This window comes from Zootoca vivipara, chromosome 5 (assembly GCF_963506605.1).
Source record: "Zootoca vivipara chromosome 5, rZooViv1.1, whole genome shotgun sequence".
Classification (NCBI taxonomy): domain Eukaryota; kingdom Metazoa; phylum Chordata; class Lepidosauria; order Squamata; family Lacertidae; genus Zootoca; species Zootoca vivipara.
Window position 1 is genome coordinate 46085666 of NC_083280.1, and position 26984 is coordinate 46112649.

The window sequence follows — 26984 nt, forward strand, 5'->3', positions numbered from 1 at the left end:
CTGTTTTGTCAGAAAAGTCTGGCTGCTTTCCATGAGGCTTACCAAGCAAGTGTGCACTCAGTCGAAATCTTACCCTTTCCCAAAATGTTTTTCTGCTCATGCAGAAGGTTTAGGAAGGTAAGTATAGTACATACTTAAAATTGTTCTAACCAGTCTGGTTTGCATGCTGAGTAAGACATTTTTCGTATCTTGCATTTTGCAAACTAAATGTAAATGTCGAGGGTGTTTTTAAAGTCTTACTAAAGCATCAGATTAATTAAACCTCTCATGAGTGCCTGATTACGACCTAGATAAGGATAGCAACTCTTGTGGAAGTACCCCTTGAAAACACACAACTCCAAAAAGTGTCATATTGTAAACATTCAGATTTTGTGTCTCCTCAGAGAGCTTTGTTTCAAGACCAGCAAAACTGGAAATATTGCTGACTGAGAAAGAAGAGAGAGATTTTTCCATTTCAACCATGTAATTACTTAAAATAAAATAACTGAAGTTGCAATGGGTTGTTTAATAGGCCTATTAACTGGAGCCACTATTTTACAAGGAGTCAATTATATAGCACGTTGACAAGAATGGAAGAAACATTAAAAATTTAAAAGTGCAGAAGCTGCCTAGAAAAAGAACACTACAAGGAAGAAGGTATTGCAGCGAGGTATCTGACACCTTTTTATAGCTTTCCTGGACTTCTTGTCATTTTTCAAAACCCATTTTCCAGACCTTTACTCTTGTTTTTTTAAAGGTAGAGAGGTTTTCACTGTTTCTTCCATCTTCCCCTTAAGGTTTTTACATTATATAAATTGTTTTCTTCAGTCATGGATTTATGTCCTTATAGTGTGGGCCAAAAGGAGCACATTACACTTGGTTTGATATTTCAGCACTTCTTTCTACTGGAGACTGGACTTGCTCAGCTTTCACTGTCCCTAAAGTCGGTCAGATAACAAATAAGCATTTGCACAGAGTCAGTGAAATAACCAGTGGGCCGATTTAAAAAGAAGTGTGTGGGCAGGGCTTTTTTTTTTCCAGCCAGAGCTTGCCAGAACTCATTTCTGGCACCTCTCAGGTGGGTGCATTTGCCATTCTAAGAACGAGGAAGGTATTCATGGTGAGTTCTGTCACCTCTTTTTCTAGAAAAATAGCACTCTGCGAGCAAGCTCTTTCTGGTAGGATGTGTAACTAGCCTACCTGCTGAACAGGTTTGGAATGCTGAAATGCCCTTTTTTGGCCCATCACCACCACCATCATCATCTTGGCCCCCATCTGCACTACACATTTAAAACAGTGCCATACCAAAGAATCATGGGAATTGTAGTTTGTCAAGGTAGTTGAGAGATGCTAGGAGGCTCCTGTTCCCCTCATAGAGCTACCATTTCCAGAGTGGTTTAATGATCTTCCCAGGATACTCTTGGGAATTGTAGCTCCATGAGAGGAACTGGCAGAAGACAGAGTTTAATGAAAATACAGATGTCAGAAAGCTCTCTTTCAAGCTAGAATCATAAATGTGCATAAGACCTACATGCATATACTGGGGCTGTATGCATCTATGGTTCCTTCCACCCAGAGACCCGGTTGCAAAGGCGCATTGCTGATCCATTAACAAAGCACAAATGGCATGTTTTCTGGGAGTGGGGCAGGGGCACAATTTGGTCCCTATATTCTCCCTCCTAATGACTGATTAAATAGAGATTTGTGGTGGCAGGAACCATGTTCTCTGTGTGTCTTTTGAGTGGACCTACACTGCTACATGGGCATGCAGGTAATGTACAGGAGAGCAGTGCTTTATTATGTAAGATGAAAATTCTGCCTATAAACACGTTTGGCTCCTTTATGAACCTATGTGGTGTTCATACTTCTGTTTATCCAGCAATCAAGTTCTCAGTTCAGGAGACCATTCCTAAAACAAAAACAACCCCCCTCCCCACTGCAATACAAACTTTCCCCATTGGCATTTAACTATTGCTATTAGAACACAGTGTGTTCCATCTAAGCAGCAGCGTAGCAATGCAGTCTGGGCACTAGACTCTAGAGAATAGCAGCAGCAGCAGTAGTAAAGTCTTACTTCCTAAGTGATAACTGCCATTTCCAAAGCCCTTTTCCAGAAAAGAACAAAACCTGGCACATGTTCAGAATCACAGCAGATACAAATGCAAGCTGGAAAGCAGTAAAGGAAGAGCCAATGGCTCATCTAATCTAGCACCCTGTTCTCCGTGTGGCCTGTGGAAAGCCCGCAAACAAGGCCCAAGGCCAAGAGCCCTCTCCCCTCCTGTGGATCCCTGGTATTCAGAAGCATTGCTGTTTCCAAATGTGGAGTCAGAGCCCAGCCACTACAGCTGGTAGTAGCACCTTTGCCTTCCGAAAGGATCCTTTAAAAAAAACAACCACACCTCAATTTTTGTCCTTCCTTTCTCTCACATTACATCAAATATATGGGCACCAATCCAGGATGTCATATTTGTAGAACAACCTGAATGTCAGGAAATCTTAAAACATATGGTCATTCTTTCGTTTTGTTGAGAACAGCAGTTTATTGCTGTGGTCTGCCTGTGACACTTAACATGTAAAAATAAACTCAGATCCTTGGCACCAAGGTAATGATCTGTTTAGGCTAGTGGTTAATCTAACAGTTCTGGAAACTATTCTTGCCAGTTCGGAGAGAAATACGAAAAAGGTATTTTACTGGCGTGTCAAGTCTTAAAAGCAATAGTAGCTGGAAATGTAGAAAAGGCATGCTCAAATACCCTGCATGATGCTTGCATCATTGGATGGCTTTTTGTAAGTATTCCCATTGGTTCACAGATATGAATATATTACACTAGAGGTGGACAGAAATTCTAGATCCTCTCCAGGGGCTCAGGGTGTGAAAGTATGTAGAGGCTATCTAGATAGTTGCAGGAAGCTCTACTGAACTGGTATTTCTGCAACCTACTTTTGCATTTGCTTAATAGCTTAGGACAATGTAAAATAATTCCCTTCACAGTGGATGTTTGATCATTTGTGAAGTACAGGGCTGATCCTCTACCACCAATTTTCAAACTATGTTTTCTCTCCTACAAGGACTCCTTTTGCAGAGCTGCCACCATCTCCATCTTCACATAAACAAACCACAGAGACTCTACCAAATCCCAAGGTCTGTAATGTCGATATAGGAATAAATTAGATACCTCTTTTGCTTAAACTATTTACAACAAACTTGACACACAACAGTTTAAATGTTAAAAGCTGCATAAATATCAGCCAACATCATTGGGAAGAAAATGAGAAAAGTATCTCCATTCTACCAATCTTTGGAGTTATGTGAGCATATAAAGCAGTTTGCTCCCAGTGGGGGAGATCTGTTCATATTGTAATTCTCAGAGATTTGGCTACAGGGGTTCTTTATGTAGTGAGGTCACTCGTCCATTGGGAACATGCATGGCATATTCATTTATTAAAGCTGCTGTGTTCTTTAGCATCTCGTGAAACGTGTCCATAGTCTTTCTGTAAGCGCCTCGTTGCAATACAAAGAGGCGGAAAAGGTTTAGAGGTTCTGCCTTTTGGAACTCTATGGGGATACCCAGTTCCTCTGGCAGGTTCCTGTTCCCAACGAAAAAGTGGTAAAGCCTCTTTTCCTGCAAGCTTTTCTCTAAAAATTTGAGCATGTCTTGCAGCCTGGCTTGCAGCTGTGTAGAGGCCCAGTCTGCACAAGGAAGTGTCTGTAGTAAATGTAGCATCACTGTTTTGAAGTGGTAGTTTGTAAGGCTGCTTGCTCCCATTAGACTGCACTGCTTTCCATGAAGGAAGGACAGAATCTGGAGGCAGCTGAGGTGGCAGGAGTTGGCAGGCAGAGTTTTGGAAATAAACTGGATGTATCTCTTCTCATATACTGCAAACGTGAGAAGCCAGTGAATGCTGGAAGAGGGGCCCTCTGCCAGGCTACTGCATGGGAAATGGGAGATGAAATATACATCAGAATCAGCATATTGTACCACTGGGGTGAGGTTGAAAGTAATGGTCTTTCCAGATCGAAACTTGATTTTTAGAGCCCCAGGCGCATCCAGGAGATTGAAAGTGAGGTTGAACTCGTACTTGTGTGAAATTTTGTTCCATGCCTTAGTAAGCGCAAGCTGGAACCACGTCATAACCTGGTCAGAATCAAGGTATCGAGTGTCCTTATAACAAAGGAGGTCCTCCATATGTTGGTTCTGCCTAGCTTGGTTCATTTTGCTGTGAAGAAGACACAGCAGGTCTTCCCCGAGCTTAGTCTTGTCGCAGATACATCCTGTTGAGTTCTCATCCGCCCGCGAGATCTTTATCATCCCATAACCCTGTTTGTCTGGGGAGACAGTTTCTTCCGAACACCAGCTTTCTAACTGGAAACAATATGGCTCCGGAGGAGTAAAAGGGACAATGAAGTCACAAGCTAAGGGCTTGTGAGCTCTCCAGTTCTCATACATGCTCCCGACTCCTATGGATTCTTCCACTTCCATGTCTGCATCTCGGTTACACACACTTCTCAGGGCTTCCAGCAAGTCATCTGCAAAGCCTTCTACAAGCTCTCGGTTTCTGGCGATATCACCAGTCACAATCTGGAGGCATTTTTCATAGAAGTTAGCCAGTGTGGCATTGTCTGGCAGGACGACTCCCTTGAGCGCTTTCCCAAGGACACTAATTTCATCCTCCTCATTGGCATAATTCTGCCAAGTCCCTTCCTTGTAGTCCTGCCGCCAAAACTCAATCAGAAGGAAAACCACCATGGACAAAGCAGTCCAGAAATTCCAAGAGAGGGGATTGTGATTGTATTGCTCCTCTGTCTCTGCAGCCTTCACTGAAGGCTTTGTTAAGGTCTCCTGCATGGCAATCTCCTGTTCCAGTTTAAGCTGCTCCAGCCTCAGGTTCTCCTCCCGCTCTTTCATCTTCTGGATGACTTCCTGTGTGTTTTCAAGAACAGTGACATTTTCCTTTGGGAAGAGGAGCGGATGGTTGACGATAGCCGTGATAACCACCAGGCACACCCGGAAGATTCCTGCTGGCATGGCAAAAACTTTCCTGTGAGGAAGAGGGAGAGAAACAGTCAGTTGTGTTTAGATCTCACATGCACACAAAGGAAATCAGATGAATTCTTGGCTTAGTGGATAAAAACCAAACAGGAACACAAGAAATATCTGCGAACTTTCAGATACAGGGTTGTTATTCAATGTGGTGATAGCGCTAAGATTCTGTCTGTGCAAAGATTTCTTCCTTGCCCACTCCCTAACTCTGTGCTGGGGTTTCCTCCAACCCTCTGGAGCAGATTTGGGGATGGTGGGGGAAAATCTCAACTGATGTACGGTAGCACTAATCCTTATTTATGTCACAATATTTATTTACTGCTTGATTGTAAGAAAATCTCAAAGCACAAAACATTACTTGAATACTTCCCATAGAAAGCAGTTATATTATGAACAATTGTTTTGCCTGAATAATCTGTGTTCCCTTATGCACATGGCCTGTGGATCATGCTTCTAGAGCAGGCACCCCCAAACTTGGCCCTCCAGATGTTTTGGGACTACAATTCCCATCATCCCTGACCACTGGCCCAAAACATCTGTAGGGCCCAGTTCGGGGGTGCCTGCTCTAGAGTGCTGTGGTCCATAGGATGCTCTGTTCTTTGAAGTCAGACACTATCAGAAGCTTCCCTGCAGCCAACATCATGGTGCCATAGTGATTTCTGGGATCTCAGAAAAGCCCTAGCTACTGCTGTTGCAGGATTTTATTTGAGGAGGAGTTCTGCTCATGGTGTAGCACATACCATGTCATCACTGTATGGCAATAGCATGGAGCCCAAAGTGTGTGGGGAGAGGGGATCTAAAGACCCAGCTCCATGGCAGGTATAGAAATTGGTCATGTGATGGAAGGAGTCACAGGTAAGGGGGGGCTGCCACATGCGGCCCATCCCGAATATACATCCTGCATAATGTGAACAGTGAGAGGAAGCAGATGGTAATTCTGACTCCAAAAGGGCTCCATTTAATATTTCCACAGTGCTGATGTGCACCCATCCTGTTCCCACAGCTGCCAGGAGCCTATAATTATTCCCTTCTAGCCTGTAAACGAATATGATTCAAAGATTCGCCCCTCTGCAGTATCATAGCACACCAGCTTAACGAATAAGAACAATCCATGCCATGTCTACTCAGTACCGGTAAGTCCTACTGAATTCAATGTGGCCTAGGATCGCAGCCTTTATCTTTTACTAGATGAAGTCTCTTTTGTTTTGCAAATCGATTTCCCATCCAGGTGTCCGTTATATGTTTAGCAGCCTGTGCACATCCCAAAACGAGAGTGAGACAAGGGCTTTGCACTTAAGGGAGACAGATGCAAAAAGTAATGAAGAATGTAGATGTGGATACACAGATAAAAACTTTAGGAAAAATGTAATGAGAAAGGAGAGAGGATCAGGAAAGATTGCCGTTGCACGGTAGCATCTATGACACCAAATATATAGCCTGTCTGTTGACATCACTGCAGGAACCCTTCTTCACATATCCCTCTAAAGCCTAAACCAATCTTCCCCAACCTGGTGCCTGTCCTACCCTATAAATCAGGCATGTCAAACCTGCGGCCCTCCAGATGTTTTGGCCTACAACTCCCATGATCCCTAGCTAGCAGGACCAGTTGGGGAAGATGGGAATTGTAAAACATCTGGAGGGCCGCAGGTTTGACATGCCTGCTATAAATCAATCAATATACAAGGAATTTTTTGCTACTTTAGCAAAAAAGATCAGTATTTTAAGTATCGCCACAACAGAGCACATTACTGTTGCTCCACCACAATCATGAGAAAAGAGAACACGGATGCTGTCCAGAGATTTTTTAAGAGGATAGGGGTGAGAAGCCAGGTAAGGGGCCCCTCTGTCCAGAGACAAATTTTCATCACTAGGTAGCATCAACAGGCTTGGTTTCAGGGGGGTGACGGGGTGGCGGCTACGGCATAGCCATCCCTTTGTAATTCTAAGACTGGATCTTTCACTACCTTACCAGCTGCCACCTTGCCCTCAATCCTGGCAGTTAGCTACCATAGCAACCAGATTGGGTATGGCCGCAAAGCAAGGCCTTTATTTACAAGTGAACCGCATACATATGACAGAGGAATGAAAACCTTCCCAACTACAGTGGTACCTCAGGTTACAGACACTTCAGGTTACAGACGCCTCAGGTTACAGACTCCAGTAATCCAGAAATAGTACCTCGGGTTAAGAACTTTGCTTCAGGATGAGAACAGAAATCGCGCAACAGTGGCACAGCGGCAGCGGGAGCCCCCATTAGCTAAAGTGGTACTTCAGATTAAGAACAGTTTCAGGTTAAGATCGGACCTCCAGAACAAATTAATTTCTTAACCCGAGGTACCACTGTATAGGCAACTGCTGAAGCACCACATTCAATTCTGTCAGTTAGAAACGTATCAATCTCATTGGCAACATCATTAATTTTACAAAATTAAACTGTTTGTCCATCTATCTAACATGGGAGTTGACCCTACTGCAGTTGAGTATGCATTTGATTGGTGGTAGTGGGGTGGTTAAAAACTATTACTGGAAGATGGATCAATAGTTTATTGCTGTTTCTCCCCGAGATGCTAGAGTCTGTATAGGTGATGCAGTGTAATGGTATATGCACTCCAGATTAAAAATAGGGTAGAGTGACCTTTTCAAAAGCAGAACCATCCCTCCACTCTTACATGGCACAAGAGAATACATGAGATCAATGCTGCCCTTCCTATCTGTCTTGTCTACAGGCTGAGAAGAACAGTACTAGCTCAATCCCCACTGTAGTGACAATACGAGTGCTATCAGACAGACGGAAGGACAATAGATTACAGCCATTTGAACACATAGGCTCTTGACTTCTTTGTCAAAACTTACGATTAGCCAAACTGGATGTGCAAAGTAAGGGCAGGCGTACGAGTCCCTTGGCTCAACCTCATTTTAGCAAACATTTTAGAGTTGCTCCCGTCTTGCTGTGTAGATAAGGACAGCGAACCATCTATCTTGTTGTTTCTCTGCTTTCAATGATAGCATTAAAAAGAACACCCCTAGATCCATCACCAGAGCACACAGATATCAGCACAAATCCTGCAACTGATTTGAGAAGAGCAAAGTGAAATGGTATTATTTCTTCCTGCCTCACTCTTTCCTAGGTGACATCCTCACATCCTTATTACAAGTACAGCACAATTATTTCATTTTTATCAGGTTGGATCTACAGCAGATGTTCACATGGCCGTCATTTGCACATTATTAGAAAATTGTCATTTTTTTCCAGCACACCACTCTCCAAAGGGAAAGCTAAAGCTCATCAAACACAGACGCTCTAAAAGCAAGAACACAACCACAAAAACCACACAAAAATCTGCCAGATTTTTTTTAATTAAGTGCTGCTGGTGGACAACACCCTGCACAGTGTGGAATTCAACCCACCACCCATGACTGGTGATAGCCCTGGAGGGGGTAGATAAACCTGTTTCTGCAGTCCCTGATAGAGAAAAACCAGATTTACTAGCTACAAGACTGAATTCTGATTGGTGAATCAGAAACTGCACAAAGGTCTAGTCACTAGTGTATAACATGATGCCTATTGAAAAAGAAGTAATCAGACCTCTGCCTCGAGGATCTTGCAGCTTTTGATAATAATGGGGAAGAGTGATGGGAGTGCAGGAAGGGTAAAGAGAAATTGATCCAATGCAATTGCAGGTATTATGGTAGAAGTGGGAATGAATTAAGGGGCCATGCTAAACTTTTCATGGAAGAGGTGGGCTTTGAGGAGAGGTCTGAAGGAAGGGCACCGTGCAGATGTTCTGGGACGGAGGTTGCCAAAAAGATGTCTTGAAAAAGCAGGCAACTTTTGAGTGGCTCAAAGTCGGGTAGTGGCCCAGAGGTGTATATGCCCCAAAGCCAAGCATTTAGGAAGACTAGAAACACAAGGCACTTCCTTCAGTTTCAAGAGAATGGTGCACAAGTTCTATTACGTATAATGGAACTTCATGAAAGTACAGCTTAAAGTCACTCCAAAAGAAGATACTGGGAGCACACTGGATCATTTGCCCAAGTACATGCACAGTACAGCTATCTGAAAGGAAACGTATGGAGATCTGCACAGGTCCTCCTAATGCAGTGTTTCTCAACCTTGGGTCTTCAGCTGTTGTTGGACTACAACTCTAATCATTCCTGACCACTGGTCCTGCTAGCTAGGGATGATGGGAGTTGTAGTCCAACAGCAGCTGGAGACCCAGGGTTGAGAAACACTGTCCTAATGCATCGTTAATTATTATTACAGTATAATTACAAGATTATTGTATACTCTTAGGAGGAGCATGGCTGTGACTGTCATGAAGGGACTCTGAACTTCTAGATTTGCCACCACACTACGGGTGGAAGAGTTGGAAGGAGTGACAATCAATGTGAAATGGCTTATTGAGAGACAAGGGCAGTAAGATCAGATGGAGGAAGCTGGCAGAGGATCATGAAAATGAGGACAAATAGTTTGTGTGAATTCCAAGAGGGGCTTAGAAGCCAGCATGGGTTTTTTTTGCAAGGGGTATATGGTGAGAGAAGCAAAGGGTTATTGAGCACATAGAACTAGGTCTGCCGCAATATATTTTGTTGCCTGAAGCCAGAAAAAAATCCCCCTCTGCTAAGACAAACGCTTTAGAATGAGGGTAGCCAACCTGGTGCCCTTCATTTGTTTTGGGCTTTAACTCTAATCAGCCTCTAGTCAGCATAGCTAATGTCCAGGGATGATGGGCGTTGTAGTCCAAAACATCTGGAGGACACCAGGTTAGCTACCTTCGCTTTCAAAAGACTTGATGCACGATTCAAACACCAAATACCTGCCTTCCTATATTTCCTTGCTATACCCTGCTGCATAGCAGAAGCAGCCCTGCAAAGAACATATTCCCTACAAGGAACAGCCAAGAGTATTAGGGCTCCTTTGTTTAGAAGAGTCAATGGGGGAGGACCATGAATAGTCTTTAAAAAAAAGTGTTTATTATCTTAAACTCTTAGGTAGTACTTCAATTAGAAGGCGTCCATATAAAATTAAATATATCTTATTTAACTAAAAAAATAGAGGAGGAAATAGTTATATTCCAAACCCAAATCCCACCGAGGTTGTTTAAAAATAAGCCACAAGCAAGAGATCTTCAGGAAGTGCCACAGAGTTCCTTTTTTGGCTCTGTATTTTTAGAGAACAGCTTGTATGTTTTGAGATTCAAATATAGCATGGCAGGTTGCCAGCAACTGGGCTTTGGTCTTGAAACACTAACTACAGGCGCCTCTGACATGGAAGTGAGCAGGGAAGACGCTTGACAGCAACAAGATAACAGGCGGCGCTCATTAGGGGCATGTCCCAGTCCCTTACCTGATCAAATGGGCATGGCTTCTTCCACAGTCAACTGGCGGCCACAGTTCATAAACAAAAGGGTGATTTAAAATTGGTTCAGCAGGGCACAATACAGAGACGGGGGGGCGGGGGGCGGGGACCAACAAGCAGATTTTATATGAAGTATGTGTGCATGACATCTATTTCTATGTATAAAAGCTACATGCAAAACAAGCAACACCGCCAACATGCTCCTTTCAAAGCTTAAGGGTGGGCAATCTAGCAAGCTTTCCGGGAACCGGTGGGAAGAGATGCCACAAGCCGAGATCATAGCAAGACCCACATGGCTGAAGGTTTTTCCTTAAGAGACTTGCCGTTTTGGTGAAAAGCAAGCTATGCTGGTTGATCTTAGTGCTCCAGCAGCATTCAGCTCGGGGCCGAAAGGTGTGGCTGAGCTTCTTGCGTATGTGAGATTAGATGCATAACAACCGTAATCCCAGCCCTGACAAACACACAAAGCTTTTATTAATATTTATACATGCTTTCCCACCCTACCTGTGCACACCAGCTGGTTAGCAACATCAGATGGAACAAGGGTGTCACCAACACCACTTTGCATGTCTACTTCAATGGGTAGTATAGAGGGAAGAAAGAAAAAAGAGCAGAGCAGCTCTGACACAACCCCTTCAGGGGGTGTTTACCTGGCTTCTGTTATCGAGTGATTAAACTGCTTCGCTTTGATTGTGTTGCCAATTATGAAACAGGAAAATGCCTTCTGGACTTGTTTGGGCCCGTAAAGATAGAAGCGAGGCCCCCCAACTTCCCTTCTCCCAGATTTTCGTTACCCCCACAAAGTTAGTAAAAAAAATAAAAATGTATTTTTATTAAAAATTTCTTGGTTTACAAAAGTATGTGCAATGTCTCTTTTTTCAAATTACATTGTCTACAGTTACAGGCCCTGTTGGTCTGCCGAAGTTGAAATAAGTCGAAATAAAGTCGAAATAAGTTGAAATAAAGTCAAAATAAAATAAAAAAATTCCTTCCAGTAGCACCTTAGAGACCAACTAAGATTGTCATTGGTATGAGCTTTTGTGTGCATGCACACTTCTTCAGACACTCTTCTGTTTAACACCAAAAATGATATATCCTTCTGTGACATTTCAGTGCAGCAGATTCTTGTAGGAATGTGGCTCTGGTTGGGATGGTAAACAGGGTGAACGTTTATTTAATTTTTATTTAATTTACGAGAAACTGCAAACACTTCTGATCGGTGGACACTTTGGAGGTGAGGAGAAGGAGAAGGCTCGTGCATGAAGCGTTAGATTATGGTTTAGTGTTCCAATTGAATCAGGCCAATCTGTCTTGACAAACTGTAGCTCACATGTTTTAAAACCTCGTTAAAGGAATGGCTATACAAGGAGAGTAAAATATATATAGGCAGTTGTTTCAATTACACCTGCTGTCTCTTCAAAGCTCTTGCTATAATAATGGATCATCTATGAATTCTTGCAATCCCCGCTATCATGAGACAGCTTATGTGATATGATGAAAGTTTTAAAAGATTAGGACACTCCACCTTAAAAAGATGATCAGCAAGGAAGATTGTTACACATAAGAGAGTAAAGGGTGCAGAGGCTACAGCAAAGGAAAAGCAATTTATATTTTTGTGGTCTTCATTTACACAATCAATTTCCATCCATTTTAATATGGTATTTATCTCTAAGCATCCCTACAACAATCATTCACTCTTGGTGGTGTTGAAATGCTGAGTTTAAAATTATTCAGCTAATACCATATGGTATAATACAAGGTTTTACTTTAAAATCAAAGCAAAATACCTGTGCGTACCGTCAAAGGTTAACTATTTAGCTGATTCTGCCTTGAAGAGGGATTTGTGCTAAGATTTTACCCCTGTATTAACTGATGACAGGGCGGGGGTGAAATGAGGAGGTTGTTTCATCACGCAAGCATAAACACTTGTGCTGAGAGAACAATCACCTTAGAATGATATTGAATTCCACCCACATCTTTTAAAGTAGCAAATATTGCCTCAACATTTCCTTGTACTCTCCTTCGTGTTTCTTACATATTCTGATTCTTAGTTTATCTGGCCATGTTTTCTAGGGACTCGGCTATACAGTGGCAAATAAAATGTTTTAGGTGTGTTGTAAAGTGCAATATACAAATGTGACTCTAGATGGCGATGGTGAGCTATGGCAAATTCAATATATTTTTCAAAACTTTTTTTTTTAAAAAAGGCATTTTCACAGCGTTTTTGGTGTTCCACCAAGATTATAGGCTATCTAGGATTACCACTGCCACAGCACATATAGTGTTCCTATGTCTTTAACAGCAGGCCACTATGCAGAAATAAAGCAAAGGAAGCTTTCCATATCACATTATCTCTATGGCCAGGAACATCTTTGCCAATTTGATTTCTGATGTCAACAACAGTGCCAGCGGGATTTTCAGAAATTAACTTCTACGGAGTGTCTGATCTCAGAAGAGCCCACCACAGGAAGGTCCATCCTGGTTGCTTAGGAGAAAGCAAAATCAAAATATGGAGATTCCAAAGAGTAGAAAAGAAGACAGAAGCAGGAAAACTGCACTCAATAATAATAATAATAATAATAATAATTTATTATTTATACCCCGCCCATCTGGCCGGGTTCCCCCAGCCACTCTGGGCGGCTTCCAAAAAAAACAGAAATTCTAAAATACAGAAATCCATCAAACATTAAAAGCTTCCCTAAACAGGGCTGCCACTCAAGAGGAGCGGAAAGCAACACCAGGGGTTCCTATCACCTGCTGTCTAAACAACTAATCAATCACAGTTCTGCCTTTATTTATTGGTTAAAAACACTAAAAGGCAAGAACAGGCTCATCTCACAGAAATTTCTTAGAAGGGTAGATGCACATCTAGCTACAAAAGGAGTCTGGGGATCCTGTCGGCTATGGGTCCAGTGCATCAGTACTTCCTCTACCAGCCTTTTGGGTGTCAGACTAGACCTGGGGATGAAGCAGAAGAAAAATGCAAAATGCCCATTTTTGCCTCCCGCTATGAACACTCTTTTTGATGGGTCCTGTGCTACCTATGCCAAAAATGGCAAAAACGAGGTGATTGCCCTTCCCCATCAATGTGGCTTTTAAAGCTACCAGTTAGGAATAGGTACACAGCAGATTGGACATCTCTAGGTAGCTTTGTGAAGATTCAAAAGAAAACTTTAGTTATGCCATGTATCTCAAAATGCTGCCACTGATTACAAATACTAGCAACATTCTGCTTTTGCCAGAGCAGTCAGTCACCTGGCCCGCACTGGCCACTCTTTCCAGCATAACATTTGGAAATGACCTCCCTTTCAATTATTAAGGTTAAATAATTTTCATGGAAATCCTGACGTTTTTCCTGTGTGATGTTCGAAGTGGCTCCTCCTTTACCAGAGCACAAATGCCTGGCAATCCAAATGGAGACAGGGTCAAGTATTTGTTCTTTCAGAAAACAATAGGAGTGACATATTGTTTAACAGCCTAAGGGCTTTTCCTGTACAAGGCAAACAGAAGCAGTGTAGTATTCCTGAAGGGAAGACGATTCACTTTTTCTCCTGAAAAATAGCTGAACAAAATTGCACAACCAAAGTTATTCTCAACCAGTTTTATCTGAAACCTAGCACCTTGTTCTAAATTGTCTTTAAAAGTATGCTGTACTGAAGAAGATCTTAGCACCCAGCCAAGTCTAATTCAGCACTTCTCGGTCATGTGGTTTTATAGGCACAACTACATGCATTAAAAATAACATTCTGCTTTTTTAATTTGTTGCTTGAGGACTGTGCTACAATATTATGAAAGTTGCTCTGGTTTCAATGAGAAGCTTAAAAGCAGCATCAGCAGCAGTTCATTTGATCACATTATCTCATGACAATTGCTTTTGGGGACTCCCTAAAATAACAATGCCCATGAAAAGGAGCCACACACAATAACAATCCTAGTCAATACAAGCACTATACATAGCATAGTTTTTGACATTTCTTCCTTCCACTGGCCAGATGCGTTGCTATCAGCATGTAAGACCCAGGACCAGCAGATCCCACGAGATTTTCATACAGCAATTTTTCTGTAGTATTTCAATAGGACTTAAAATCCCTATACAGTCATACCCATTCGTTCTATGGACTGAAACAAAGGTAGGGCTGAGTGGGTACCCCTGTACAGTGGTACCTCTACTTACAAATTTAATGTGTTCCGGACACACATTTGTAAGTCGAAAAAATTTGTAAGTCAAATCCCATAGGAATGCATTGGGAGAAAAAATTCGTAAGTCGAAGCAACCCTATCTAAAAATTCGTAAGTAGAAAAAATCCTATCTAAACCGCATCCAAGATGGCGGGCGGAGCTCCATTTGTAAGTAGAAAAATTCGTAAGTAGAGTGATTTGTAAGTAGAGGTACCACTGTATGTCTGGATGTCCTGTTCCCAGCAGTAACTATGGTTTCCTTTACACAACCACTTGCCGGTAGGTAGCCGTGTTGGTCTGGATCGAAGTAAAATAAAAAAATTCCTTCAGTAGCACCTTAAAGACCAACTAAGTTTTTATTTTGGTATGAGCTTTCGTGTGCATGCACACTTCTTCAGATACAGTGAAATGGAAGTTTCCAGGCACTTATGTAGAGAAGGGGTGGGGAGGGGTGGGGATGGGGAGGGGGGATCACTCAGAAGGGTGGTGGAAATGGGTGATTGACTGACTGATAGCTGTTGATGACCGCAAACGACTGCAAATGGTTTTGCATGAAAAAGCAAGGGTTGAGATGGCTGAAGATCGCTTATCATGTATAATGAGATAAGAACCCGATATCTCTGTTCAAACCAGGTCCCTCCATGGTTTTGAGCTTGGTGATAAGTTGCAATTCAGCAACTTCTCTTTCCAGTCTATTTCTGAAATTCTTTTGTAGTAAGACAGCTACTTTGAGATCTTGTATGGAATGTCCTGGGAGATTGAAGTGTTCTCCTACTGGTTTTTCTGTCTTCTGGTTCCTGATGTCAGATTTATGTCCATTTATCCTTTGGCGTAGGGTTTGGCCTGTTTGTCCAATATAGAGAGCTGAAGGGCACTGTTGGCATTTGATGGCATACACAATGTTAGAGGATGAGCAATTAAATAGTCCTGAGATGGTATGTTGGATGTTGTTGGGGCCAGTAATGGTGTTGTCTGGGTGTATGTGGCAGCAAAGTTGGCATCTGGGTTTATTGCAGGCTCTGGTACCAGTGTCCATGTTAAGTCTGGTGGTTGTATACATGGACACTGGTACCAGACTTAACATGGACACTGGTACCAGAGCCTGCAATAAACCCAGATGCCAACTTTGCTGCCACATACACCCAGACAACACCATTACTGGCCCCAACAACATCCAACATACCATCTCAGGACTATTTAATTGCTCATCCTCTAACATTGTGTATGCCATCAAATGCCAACAGTGCCCTTCAGCTCTCTATATTGGACAAACAGGCCAAACCCTACGCCAAAGGATAAATGGACATAAATCTGACATCAGGAACCAGAAGACAGAAAAACCAGTAGGAGAACACTTCAATCTCCCAGGACATTCTATACAAGATCTCAAAGTAGCTGTCTTACTACAAAAGAATTTCAGAATTTCAGAAAGAGAAGTTGCTGAATTGCAACTTATCACCAAGCTCAAAACCATGGAGGGACCTGGTTTGAACAGAGATATCGGGTTCTTATCTCATTATACATGATAAGCGATCTTCAGCCATCTCAACCCTTGCTTTTTCATGCAAAACCATTTGCAGTCGTTTGCGGTCATCAACAGCTATCAGTCAGTCAATCACCCATTTCCACCACCCTTCTGAGTGATCCCCCCTCCCCATCCCCACCCCTCCCCACCCCTTCTCTACATAAGTGCCTGGAAACTTCCATTTCACTGTATCTGAAGAAGTGTGCATGCACACGAAAGCTCATACCAAAATAAAAACTTAGTTGGTCTTTAAGGTGCTACTGAAGGAATTTTTTTATTTTACAACCACTTGCCATTCTCCTTTCTCCTACCAGGATTTATATCTACCATCTATCTATCTATCATGTATCTATCTCTCACCTTTCTTTCATCATGGAACTCAAGTCTGGACAGGTGGGTTTCCAGGGCAGTCTACTATCTGGCATTGACCAGCCAGATCCAGACCTGATTTGCTTCAGCAAAGTAGCTGTATCATGTGCCCTTGGAACAGGAAGTTGTCAAAACAAAAGGAGGAAGTGGAGAAAACTTGGCAGAAAGCGGTGAGAATGCATGGTGACAAAATGCACTCCTGGACCAAAAGCTTCCCCACTTGGACACTCACCAATTTACTAAGAAAGGGACAAGAATTAGATCTAGTTATAAAAGTAAACAAGAACTCAAATGTTTCCTCATCCTTCAGACAACTTAAGAGAAGTCTTGTTTGGACCACTAGGGATATGCAGTCATTTACAGGCTGTGTGGTCAGAACAAGGGCATTCACAGCAGCTTACAACATCTATCTCAAATCACAGATAAAAAAGGTTGAAAACTCAGGCATCTCTGTTCAATAGCAGCTCCAGAGCAAACAACATACCATAACTGCTACAGATACAGGGTTGCCATACATCCGGACATACCTGGAATACTGTGGTTGAAGGCAGTGGCCACACCTCAAAAAACATATATGTCCGGATTTTCACTTTTTGAAATATGGCAACCCAAAAATGACTCCTTTCAAGTTCTCAGACGATGAAAAAGATTTACACCAGGAATTCAGTGGTTGATTAGGATGTTAAGGAAAATTCCGAGGTGCAAGGATACTCACCAGCCCAGCTCACCCCAGAATTTTCCTTAACAGGAATAAACAGTGCACATAAGAAACTCTAAAGCTATAAAGTGTAATATCATTTAAAGTGTGAAAAGACTAGCAGGCTGCATGGCCATACCTTAATAACCTCATGTTTTCAACCATTTACAGCTGATTTGCTCAATTGTATTGCTTCTACTTTTATTTTACTTGGTTGCTGGACTGTGTCAGAAGACACTGCTTTAAGCCTTTTAAAAGGTACTCCTTTCTCTAGTCTGTTTGATTTATATCCAGGTGGAAGAATAAATTATAGCTCTTGCTATAGATTTTGAAGATGAGAAAAGTGACACCAGTAATGAGACAGAATTTTTAGAAATGCCTCAGAATGTCACCAGATTTCCCGTTTTATGTCAAAACCCTTGAAGGGACCAAAAGCATATGGCAGAAACTGACCTCTACAATTTAAATTGTCAAGGGTCTTGCCATAAATGAAAGACAGACTCCCACAAGTGACTGCAATGATGGGGAAGAGTTTGCAAAAAAAGTTCACGTGAAATCAATAGTTCACATCTGACGGACATTTGCTTTTCCTTTCCTGTTTGTAAGAGATGAAGAAAGTGAAAGCCCCTTATGAACAATGAATTTGCCAGTAGTAAAGATGCTAAAATAAAACATGTACTGTTAGCACCACATGCAGTTTCCAGAAGGAGAGCTGAGTTTCTGCATCACGTACATTTAAATAGAGGCAGAGAATAAAGAGTACAAGAATAGACAGGTGTGGTGACTCACCAAAGCATTTCACCCACATTCATCACAAAGTGAAGAATGCCAATACAGTATAACTTTCTTGCTTGCTTTCTATAAAGATTTATTTACCGCTGCATCATGAAAATATAACACAGCAGTCCACAACAATATAAAAACATAAAACCAAACAATTCCCTAATAAAAAGTTTAAAAGAGTTAAAAGCAAAAAGAAATTATGGGAGTTACCAGAAACTTTAGATCTGTCTATAATTTAGATAAATATCACTCACCCTCTTCCTTCGAGAAGCAGCAGAAAATATTAGAAGGGCCATGCCATGTGTCTCCATGGCAGATCCACCAAATACAAGGCAATTGGCCAACACATGACTCATCTGAGACATGTCTGTGGCGAGCAAAAATGGTTGCTTGGTTTGTAACCAGGAGGCAATAAAGAATTGCTTGGTAGAATAGCCAAATGGAAATCTTCTCCTCCCATTAGAAGGCAAATTTGCAGCACCATGGAAATGATGCATCATGACTCGTAAGGCCTCACAGTGACACAGAGACTCTCCATGTCTATACCTTCTGTTTAGAAATGATAATACTCTTCCAGATGTCAAAAAGCAGAGTTGGGCAGTTTTCCAGTTAAAAGCAGGGTGGATAAAAATCAATGATTTTAAAAGAAAAAAAACAGATTTTTAAATTTAAAATGATTTTTTTATTTAAATCAATTTTTTTTAAAAAAATTAAATTGGATTTTTAAAATAAAATGCTTTTGGAGGAAAAATATTTCTACATATAGTTTTCTATTTATGTTACATTACAGTCCAAAGGCTATTCCTCAGGAAATAAGGATTTGTTTTAAGTTTTTCATGTGTGCTAAAACTCAGCCTATTTTTTAAAAACAACCGTTTAACAACATCAGTTAACAAACATGGATACATACGCTATAATGTTATTGTTTTAGTTAAATAAATCATTTAAATTGTTATCCTAGGGCAAAGTTCGCAACCCGAGCAACTACTTCCGGGTTAGCGGAGTTTGTAACCCGAAGCGTTTGAAACCTGAGGTACCACTGTATTGCTTTTAATGTATATTGCAGAAGGGGCCTAGATGAGCCATCTCTACATGTATGCAAATGTTTACATAAACTTGCAAAACAGCAGCAATCCATAACTCAAAATATTTTCTCCAAAACTGTCCATAGTGCTGAACAAGTTGCTTCAAACTGCACTAGACTACTGCCAACTGGACTGCAACATGTGCCTCAGAAAGGTGTCACATGGTCAGCAGAAGTAGATACAGTTAACATGCATGTTATTCAAAGTTTACACCAGTTCCACTAAGTTAATGTTGTGCAAGGTTCCAAAAATGTGGTTCTTTTCCACTGTTTTGTTGCTGCACATTGCTCCATTCTTTCCCATGTACTTCACATCCTGCTTCTCTGCTAAAAAAAAGTGTGGGCCAGGGCTTTTGCTTATACACTGTACAGCTGAGCTGGCACCTACTGCTTCTGGCAGCACGTGGACCAGGCATCCTCATACACAGCTGCATCCCTGCCCATGCCACACCCTGCCCATGCCACACCCTGCCCATGCCACCCTGCCCATGCCACACCCAAACTGTGCCAGCTCCCGACCTAGAACTGGAATGTCTACCTTTCAGGAGCACTCCACTATTAAAAACCTAAATGGAAACTATGCAGCTGGGCGGAAATTTTTTTGACTTTATGGTCACACACACAGTTACAGGCAAGCATTTTGTTGCACGTATATATGGTAATAGACAGAGCTACAGGCACACACCCCATCTTTTCTCAGAGTTGCATCAAGTATATTTTTCAGTTCAGCAGTGAGTGGGTCACGTCAAATATGCAAAATATAGTGTAATGTTTCATTGAGCCCCTTCTTTGGATACCCTAGTGCAGGGGTGGCCAACTCCCAAGAGACTGCGATCTACTCAGAGTTAAAAAGAGGCAGTGATCTATCCCATTTTGGGGGGTTTAGGTTGTTGAGCTTTTTTTAGGGAGGAAAGCCCGTTTTTTAGGGGTTCAGGTCAAAGGTGTTGAGCTTTTTTAGGGGAGTCAAAGTTGTTGAGCTTCTTTGAGGGGAGCCAGTGATCTACCACAGACTACCACGATCTACCTGTTGGACGTACCTACCCTAGTGGTTAGTTTCCTCTAATTTCTGCTTCTAATGTTTCTATCAGTTGCTTCCACCAATAATCACAATGCTTTTGCAAGCACTAGTTGTGTTGCTGGCCAGCAGAAGAACTATGCTGAAAATTATATTTAAACCACCAGCAGCCTTCCCCCCCCCCCCAGTGGCCAAGCAGATAATTTTGAGAAGCCCACAAGAACGGCCTAAGCGCAACAGCACTCTCGCATTGTTGCTCCCTGGCAACTGGCATTGCATGGTATGCTGCCTCTGATGGGCAGCCATGACTAGTAGCCATTGAGACTTAATACTCCAATCCCCTTCTAGTCAGAAGTAGCAATGTATTATCCAAAGCAGTAGAATAAAACGAGTCTGGTAGCCCATCCCTATGCATATTTACTCAGAAACAAGTGCTACTGAGCTCAGTGCTGCTCACTTCCAAATAAGTGTATGCAGGATTGCTGCCAAAGTCTTTCGAGTTTTTAAATGCCCTCCCCAGGGAGGCTTACCTGCTGCTTTTAAAAAATGTTTTCAGCACCAGATGAAAATCATTTAATTCTCATAGGCTCTGTTACCGGTACATCTGCGCACTCTTAATCCTCCGAATTGTAGCTCTATTGTGCTCTCTTAGTGACACAGTGCATCTTATTATACTTTTCCCCCCTTGATGCCACTGACATGTTTGTGCTACTTGTTATTGTTTTATTGATTGTAATTGCAATAAATCAGCCAGAGGCCAGTTCTATTGGGCAGCATATAAAACTGTAAATAAATTAGTCCCAACCATTATAGTACCTACCTGATGAGAAGCTAGATTGGATATGAACAGTCCCTACAGTAGGTATGATGGATAGAACAAAGTCAGTGTTATTTAACTCACACATCCTTTATTCTTTGTCCCGTGTTATCTGAAGAATGTTATATCATTTACTATGTGATGGCAGCCCCTTACTTTCTGAATTGCAGTGAGTGGGTCATGCCAAATATGCTAAGGATATGCCAAATATCCTAAGCACACCCATGGGTGTAGCTGCCCCCCCCTCAATAAAAATACATAGCAACTGGGGGGGGGCAGAACCTCGAACAAAAATCCTGGCTATGCCCATGAGCACATCTATCTCTTTAATACCGTATTAAGTGAAGCAGAAGTCAGTAGGGCTTACTTTTAAGGAAATGCATTTAGTACAACCCAGGCGTGCCAACGTATGTCTTTGTGTGGGATGCACCAACATACAGCAGCAAGCTACAAAAACGAAGTTATTTTCGTGGGGGAAGTGCAGGGTTTGGGAAAGAGACTGTATCTTTAAATGGTCCTTTTTCTCCCCTGCCATGCTTGAGGCGCCTCTTCCGCTCTCATTTCTCAAGTAACTAAGAAAGATGTTGCCCTGCTCACTACAAGCCCAACTTCCTCTTGTTAAGGCCACATCGCGCATACCTCTCGCAGACCCTCGGAGCGCCTTGCTCGCCCTTCCTCACGAGGAGGCGTCCTCGGGTGCTGCGTCCAGCAGAAGGGGAGGGCGGAAGCGGGCAAAGCGAGGGGGCAAGACTCGCATCCCCCGGTCGGCGAAGATGGAGGTGAGGCGCACTCCTCGACAAGCAACACGGGCTCAAACTTGGAACCGCGTTTTCAGACACAAAGACACACAACACACGCGCGCGCACGCACACCAAAGCAATATATTGCATGGCCATCTTTTGGCGGCAGAATGTGCTAAACTTCGTACTCACAGCGTCCTGCAAACTTCTTGTATGACCCTAAACGGTTAACACGGATCTCTTTGCCCGCGTCCTTTCCTACGCCGGACTTTTTCACGCGGCTTTCATGCTGGATAAGTTTAGGCGGACAAAGGGCTCAGTCGGAGCTCCTTCCAGTTTCTCTCAGCATCCTCCACACTCATTCTTCTCTGGCTACGAAGCTGGCGTTACTACGACGATCACTTTCTAGCTTACTCATTTCCTGGCGGTCGCTGTTTTTCGTTCTGACAACCACCGCCCCCGCCCCCCCCCCCACGCGCCCAACTTTTGGTCGAGTCCCGGGACGGGGACGCCCTTAAGGTGGAAGGCAAGAGAAAACTTTTTTTTTTAATCAGCGCTCTCAGCCTTTGGCGATTACAGCAGGAACTCGCGGCGGGGTGAAGAAATCGCGGACGCCCTTAATTTCTGCTTGTTGTGCAAGACGCGAGGAAAGGGGAAAAGCAACGACGCAACAAGTTTCCGGAGTTTGCTCCTCGTGACTTGCAATACTGTATATATGAAATACAGAGCGAGAACTGAAGCAACTCCCGCTACTTCTATATAGGCAAAGTTTCATCCCCCCCATTAAAAAGTCAGGAACCCACTTTCTTTCTTTCTTTCTTTCTTTCTTTCTTTCTTTCTTTCTTTCTTTCTTTCTTTCTTTCTTTCTTTCTTTCTTTCTCTACTTTTTTCTTCCGTAAAATCGGCTTGCCAATCTCTATACTCGATCGATAATAGCCAGTTGCCGGTGCCAAGAATTTGGACGTTATAAATCCAGGTTCAAATACCCGTGGGCCTTGCTTTGGTGGAATTATTACCATGCAGCCTGCTCTACCCTACCCTCCAGGGTTGGTGTGAGCTCCCAGAACAAAAAGCTCCTTGGGAGGAGAGTGAAGAAACAAATGAGAAAAGCATTTAAAACAATTTAAAGTAGAGCGGTACCTATTTATCTACTTGCACTTTGATGTGCTTTTGAACTGCTAGGTGGGCAGGAGCTGGGACCGAACAACGGGAGCTCACCCCGTCACGGGGATTCGAACCGCTGACGTTCCAATTGGCAAGCCCTAGGCTCTCCGGTTTAGACCACAGCGCCACCCGAGTCCCCGAAAAGAAGACATAATAATGGACAAAAGAGACAAGGACCACACTTTGCATATGAACTATTAGGTACGCCCAAGGCCATTCGACTCATATCTTTTCCTTGTGAGTTTGTTATCTCCTACCTCCCATGAAACCGCAGACAACCCTGAAATTGTTAATAAATAGTTAGGGTATCAACAGCTGTGTGTAGCCTGATAGTTCTGAAGAAGTGTGCATGCACACAAAAGCTCATACCAATGACAAACTTACTTGGTCTCTAAGGTGCTACTGGAAGGATTTTTTTTTATTTTGTTTCGACTACGGCAGACCAACACAGCTACCTACATGTAACTAGTAATAGTTAAGATTGTTAAGATTCAGCAGACGACAACACAGCATGATCAGATCACAAGGTGAATATAACTGAAATGGAAAAGGAACAGAAAAAGCAATAATCAAGGAGATGGGGAAGAATCATTACATAAAAAAGCTTTGGAATGAGTTTACTCTTTAAAAAAAACAGAATTTAAGCAAAAGCTAAGCATCTCCACTGTAAGATTATGGTTGTATAGTGCCATCTAGTGCTTTTATTCATTATAACAATGCATAAGCAAATGCTCTTTCCTGGGTAACCTGTCTTCCTAGAGCAGGCACCCCCAAACTGTGGCCCTCCACATGTTTTGGCCTACAAGTCCCATGATCCCTAGCTAACAGGACCAGTGGTCAGGGATGATGGGAATTGTAGTCCAAAACATCTGGAGGGCCGAAGTTTGGGGATGTCTGTCCTAGAGAGTTAATAGGTGAGGAGACAGTAGAGAGGTTTCATTGTATATGTATTAGAAATGGCCTCTGAAGCCCCTGAACAGTTTTCTACTTCAATGCCAACTGAGGCATTAAACTTTTGCCTTAACACTATGATTACAAAACTGGTAAAACACATACAGTATATCCACCAAGTATCACATAAACTGGTCTGAACTTTGTTGGCCACATCTGTGCTGCAAAATATTGCTAATATTTTTGATCACTTACTTTGCATTGTTTATAACACATTGACATTGCATCATCAGCTATTTCTCTCTTTTTTAAAATTGGTTTTCTGTTTAATCATATAATCAATGCATACTGTGTTACAGTCAAGCAGAAGGAAATAAGAAAAAATAACTTAAATCTAACACATATACATATTGGTAATAATCTTAACATAACTTATTCTTCCACTCTTATATGCTTTGACATCATCAGCTGTTTCTCAGGAAGCCACAGCCTGCATAGATCATTTGTTTTATGCTAGGTCACTTGGGCTATATCTTGGAATACTTCATGCTTGCAGTACTTCATATGCTTACAAACCTTGCTGGCACAAAGCAAAACATTCAGACACATATATGCACGCTGTGGTTTGTTGAGAAAGAGCAGAAGATATAGTCGAAAGCCATTGTCGTTTTTTACAACCTTTCTCAGTGACCGTATAATTTCACACAGAGATAATTAATAGCACAGTAACATTATAGGAACAAAAGTAAGCCTTACTAATCTGCCTGCATGCTTGTTGCAGTGCCTTAGTCTGAAGAGGGAATCTTATTCTCTTTGGACTGGTGCAATTTAATTTTAGTGCCATAATAGAAGTGCCTACACTGATTCTCAGATCTTTTCAGTTCAGGCTGAATGCTGGTTGCAATGCAGATAAGCCATGTCACCAATATCAAATCAGCAGAGGCTGTTATGTTTATTTAAGTCAGAAGATGCAGATACATCTATCCAATATTGACAAACATCTGCAAAGAAGGAGAGGACAGAAGAAGAGAGGACAAAGAAAGAAAATAGGAAGAAATGGTTCTGATTAACAGACTAATCTGTTGAGCCATATGGATCTTAATGAAATTCACTTCAGTGGGTTGTTTCACTGTGACTGGAATGGAAGGGAGGCAAACAGTTCAGTGAAAGCGAGAGATTCTGAGATATAAAAAAATAAACATAAATTAATATTCTGGTTATGCAGCTAATGTGTACACAATAATTACTGGGTATGCAGCCATTTAATAAATGTTAATTATAGCTTGATCCACAGTTATCCAGTTATACTTGGCTGCTTGTGTTTAAGCTGAGTTAAACTGAATTGAGCTCTGGCAGAACCAGGTTCTCTGTTTACTCACTCAAATTAAGTCCTACCCCCCACCATTTATTCCAGTAGTTTCCATCACACCTTCACAATCAGCCTTTCCTGCCTGGAATAATCTTCCCTGCACCAGAGGAATCTCTTTCCATGCTCATCCAATCTTTCCCTTGCTCCAATGCTTCATTTGAGCCAGGGTCCGGAAACAATGTCTCTGAGGATATGAAGAGTACATTTTTTCTTGCACATAGAGCCAAGGCCAGCCCAAGACATTTAGCTGCCTGAGGCAGAACAACAAATAGGGCCCTGCAACCAAGGCAGAGTGCATAGTCCTCAATGCTGGTGAAGTTTTTTGGCACCCAAGACAAGAAAATCCCACCAGTGCTTTTCCCTGGCAGAAAATATAGCAATAATATATAACTAAGAATTTGCAACAACTCTTCCTAATGATGGAGCCTGTGGGATAAAAGAGAAGGCCTCTAGAGGACACCATTTTCTGGGTCCTCATTTTTTTAGAATTAAGCACGGAGGCCTCCCCCAAAGAATTCATCTGCTAATGTGATGCAATAGCACAGCCACATAACATTACTTTGTCCATGCTCCATTCCTCCATATACTCCATGTTGGAAGTCTGTGTGCAACTCAGCTTGCAGAGGGGTTTTGCATAGATTAAGACAGAAGAGTTAGGGACATCCAGATTCTCATATTATTCATGTAACTTTAACCTCTCGATCCAACCTCTCTAGCTCTTTGTTGTTGGACTGATATTCTCAGGTTGCATCTTGTTTTACAACTTCCTCCTCCTCACACTTCTCTCTTGGACCTTAAGATGTGAAGTCATCTTTAACTATTCTCTGGGAGAACAAAGCAGCAAGCAAGGCTGCCTCAATCTTCTCTAGACCAGTTAGCTTAGAGCTAGACAATGTGCCATCCAAGTTATGCACGTCCTACAATAAATAACTTCATTTTTCTTACCTATAAGCATCTCTGCAACAAATAACCCTCCTCTTTAACCACAATTCACTCGCCAAACACTGCTCACTCAGCAACCAAAAGGGTTTCTGTAGGTGACTGATCCAGCTAATCCCAAAACCCTGGTTTTCTGGTAGTTATCCTTGGTAAATCATTGTCCCTTTTTTTTGCTTTGGGGCAGGCTTTTTTCTTTTTATTAGCAACCATACACATGGAATTGTTTTTCTTCAGGTTTCAGCTTTTCCCCTTAGCCCTCCCTAGGAATTAAACGTCAGGAGTTCTATCTGGGCATTTACTTTCCTTAACTGAGGGAGAATGGGGGTATGCTGGCAAACTTTACACCTTGTAGCATGTCACATTTCTCATCTTTACAGCCCTCCATGCGTTGAATGATACTCTTTTGAAATGGGGAGGGAGACTTCCATACTTATGGATGCTTTCTACAGAATTTAGAGTTCTAGTTAGGTATGTGTTGTGAATAGGTTTTACGGTAGTGGATGCATCTAATCTCAGTGCACATGCATGTAAATGAACACATAAGGTATTGAGGAGCACACAGCCTGCCATTTCACAGGCTTGGCTAATTTGAAATGTTGGCAACATACTGCAAGAGGCTAGCTATCTTATTATAGCATAGTGTAGAAGAACATTCAGCAATGCAAAATTGAGTGTTGGTGTCCCAGCCAGCGATGACTGGAATGAGAAAATGGCTTTTCCAACTATGCCAGAATGTTCCTATTGCTGCCAACTGGAATGTTCCCTTTGCTATCAATCGATATGGACTGATTTGTTTGCACAGAGGTTGGACGATGACAGCTGTTTATTCAGCATTCATTCTGTTTTGCTTGCGGGGAGGTTAGATGGTGAGTCAAGCAAGTGTTATCCTGCACTTTGCATTGCATTTTCCTTATCACAAAAAGTTTGATTTTGGGGGGAAGCAGGCTAGTTGTGCAAGACCTCCTAATCAATTAATTGCCATAGCTGCCAAGTTATCCCCTTTTTAAAGGGATTTTCCCTTATGCTGAATAG

General features: G+C 42.2%; 1 protein-coding gene across 1 annotated transcript; it reads right to left on the reverse strand.

Moving 5' to 3' along the window:
• Nucleotides 1–978: 978 nt before the first annotated feature.
• On the reverse strand, nt 979–22024 carry ITPRIP (inositol 1,4,5-trisphosphate receptor interacting protein). Its single transcript, XM_035133091.2, has 2 exons — nt 21782–22024; nt 979–5019 (listed from the first exon to the last, which is right to left on the reverse strand). The coding sequence occupies exon 2, from the start codon at nt 5004–5006 to the stop codon at nt 3357–3359; it is 1650 nt and encodes a 549-aa protein (XP_034988982.1). The 5' UTR covers nt 5007–5019; nt 21782–22024; the 3' UTR covers nt 979–3356.
• Between the last annotated feature and the right edge of the window lie 4960 nt (nt 22025–26984).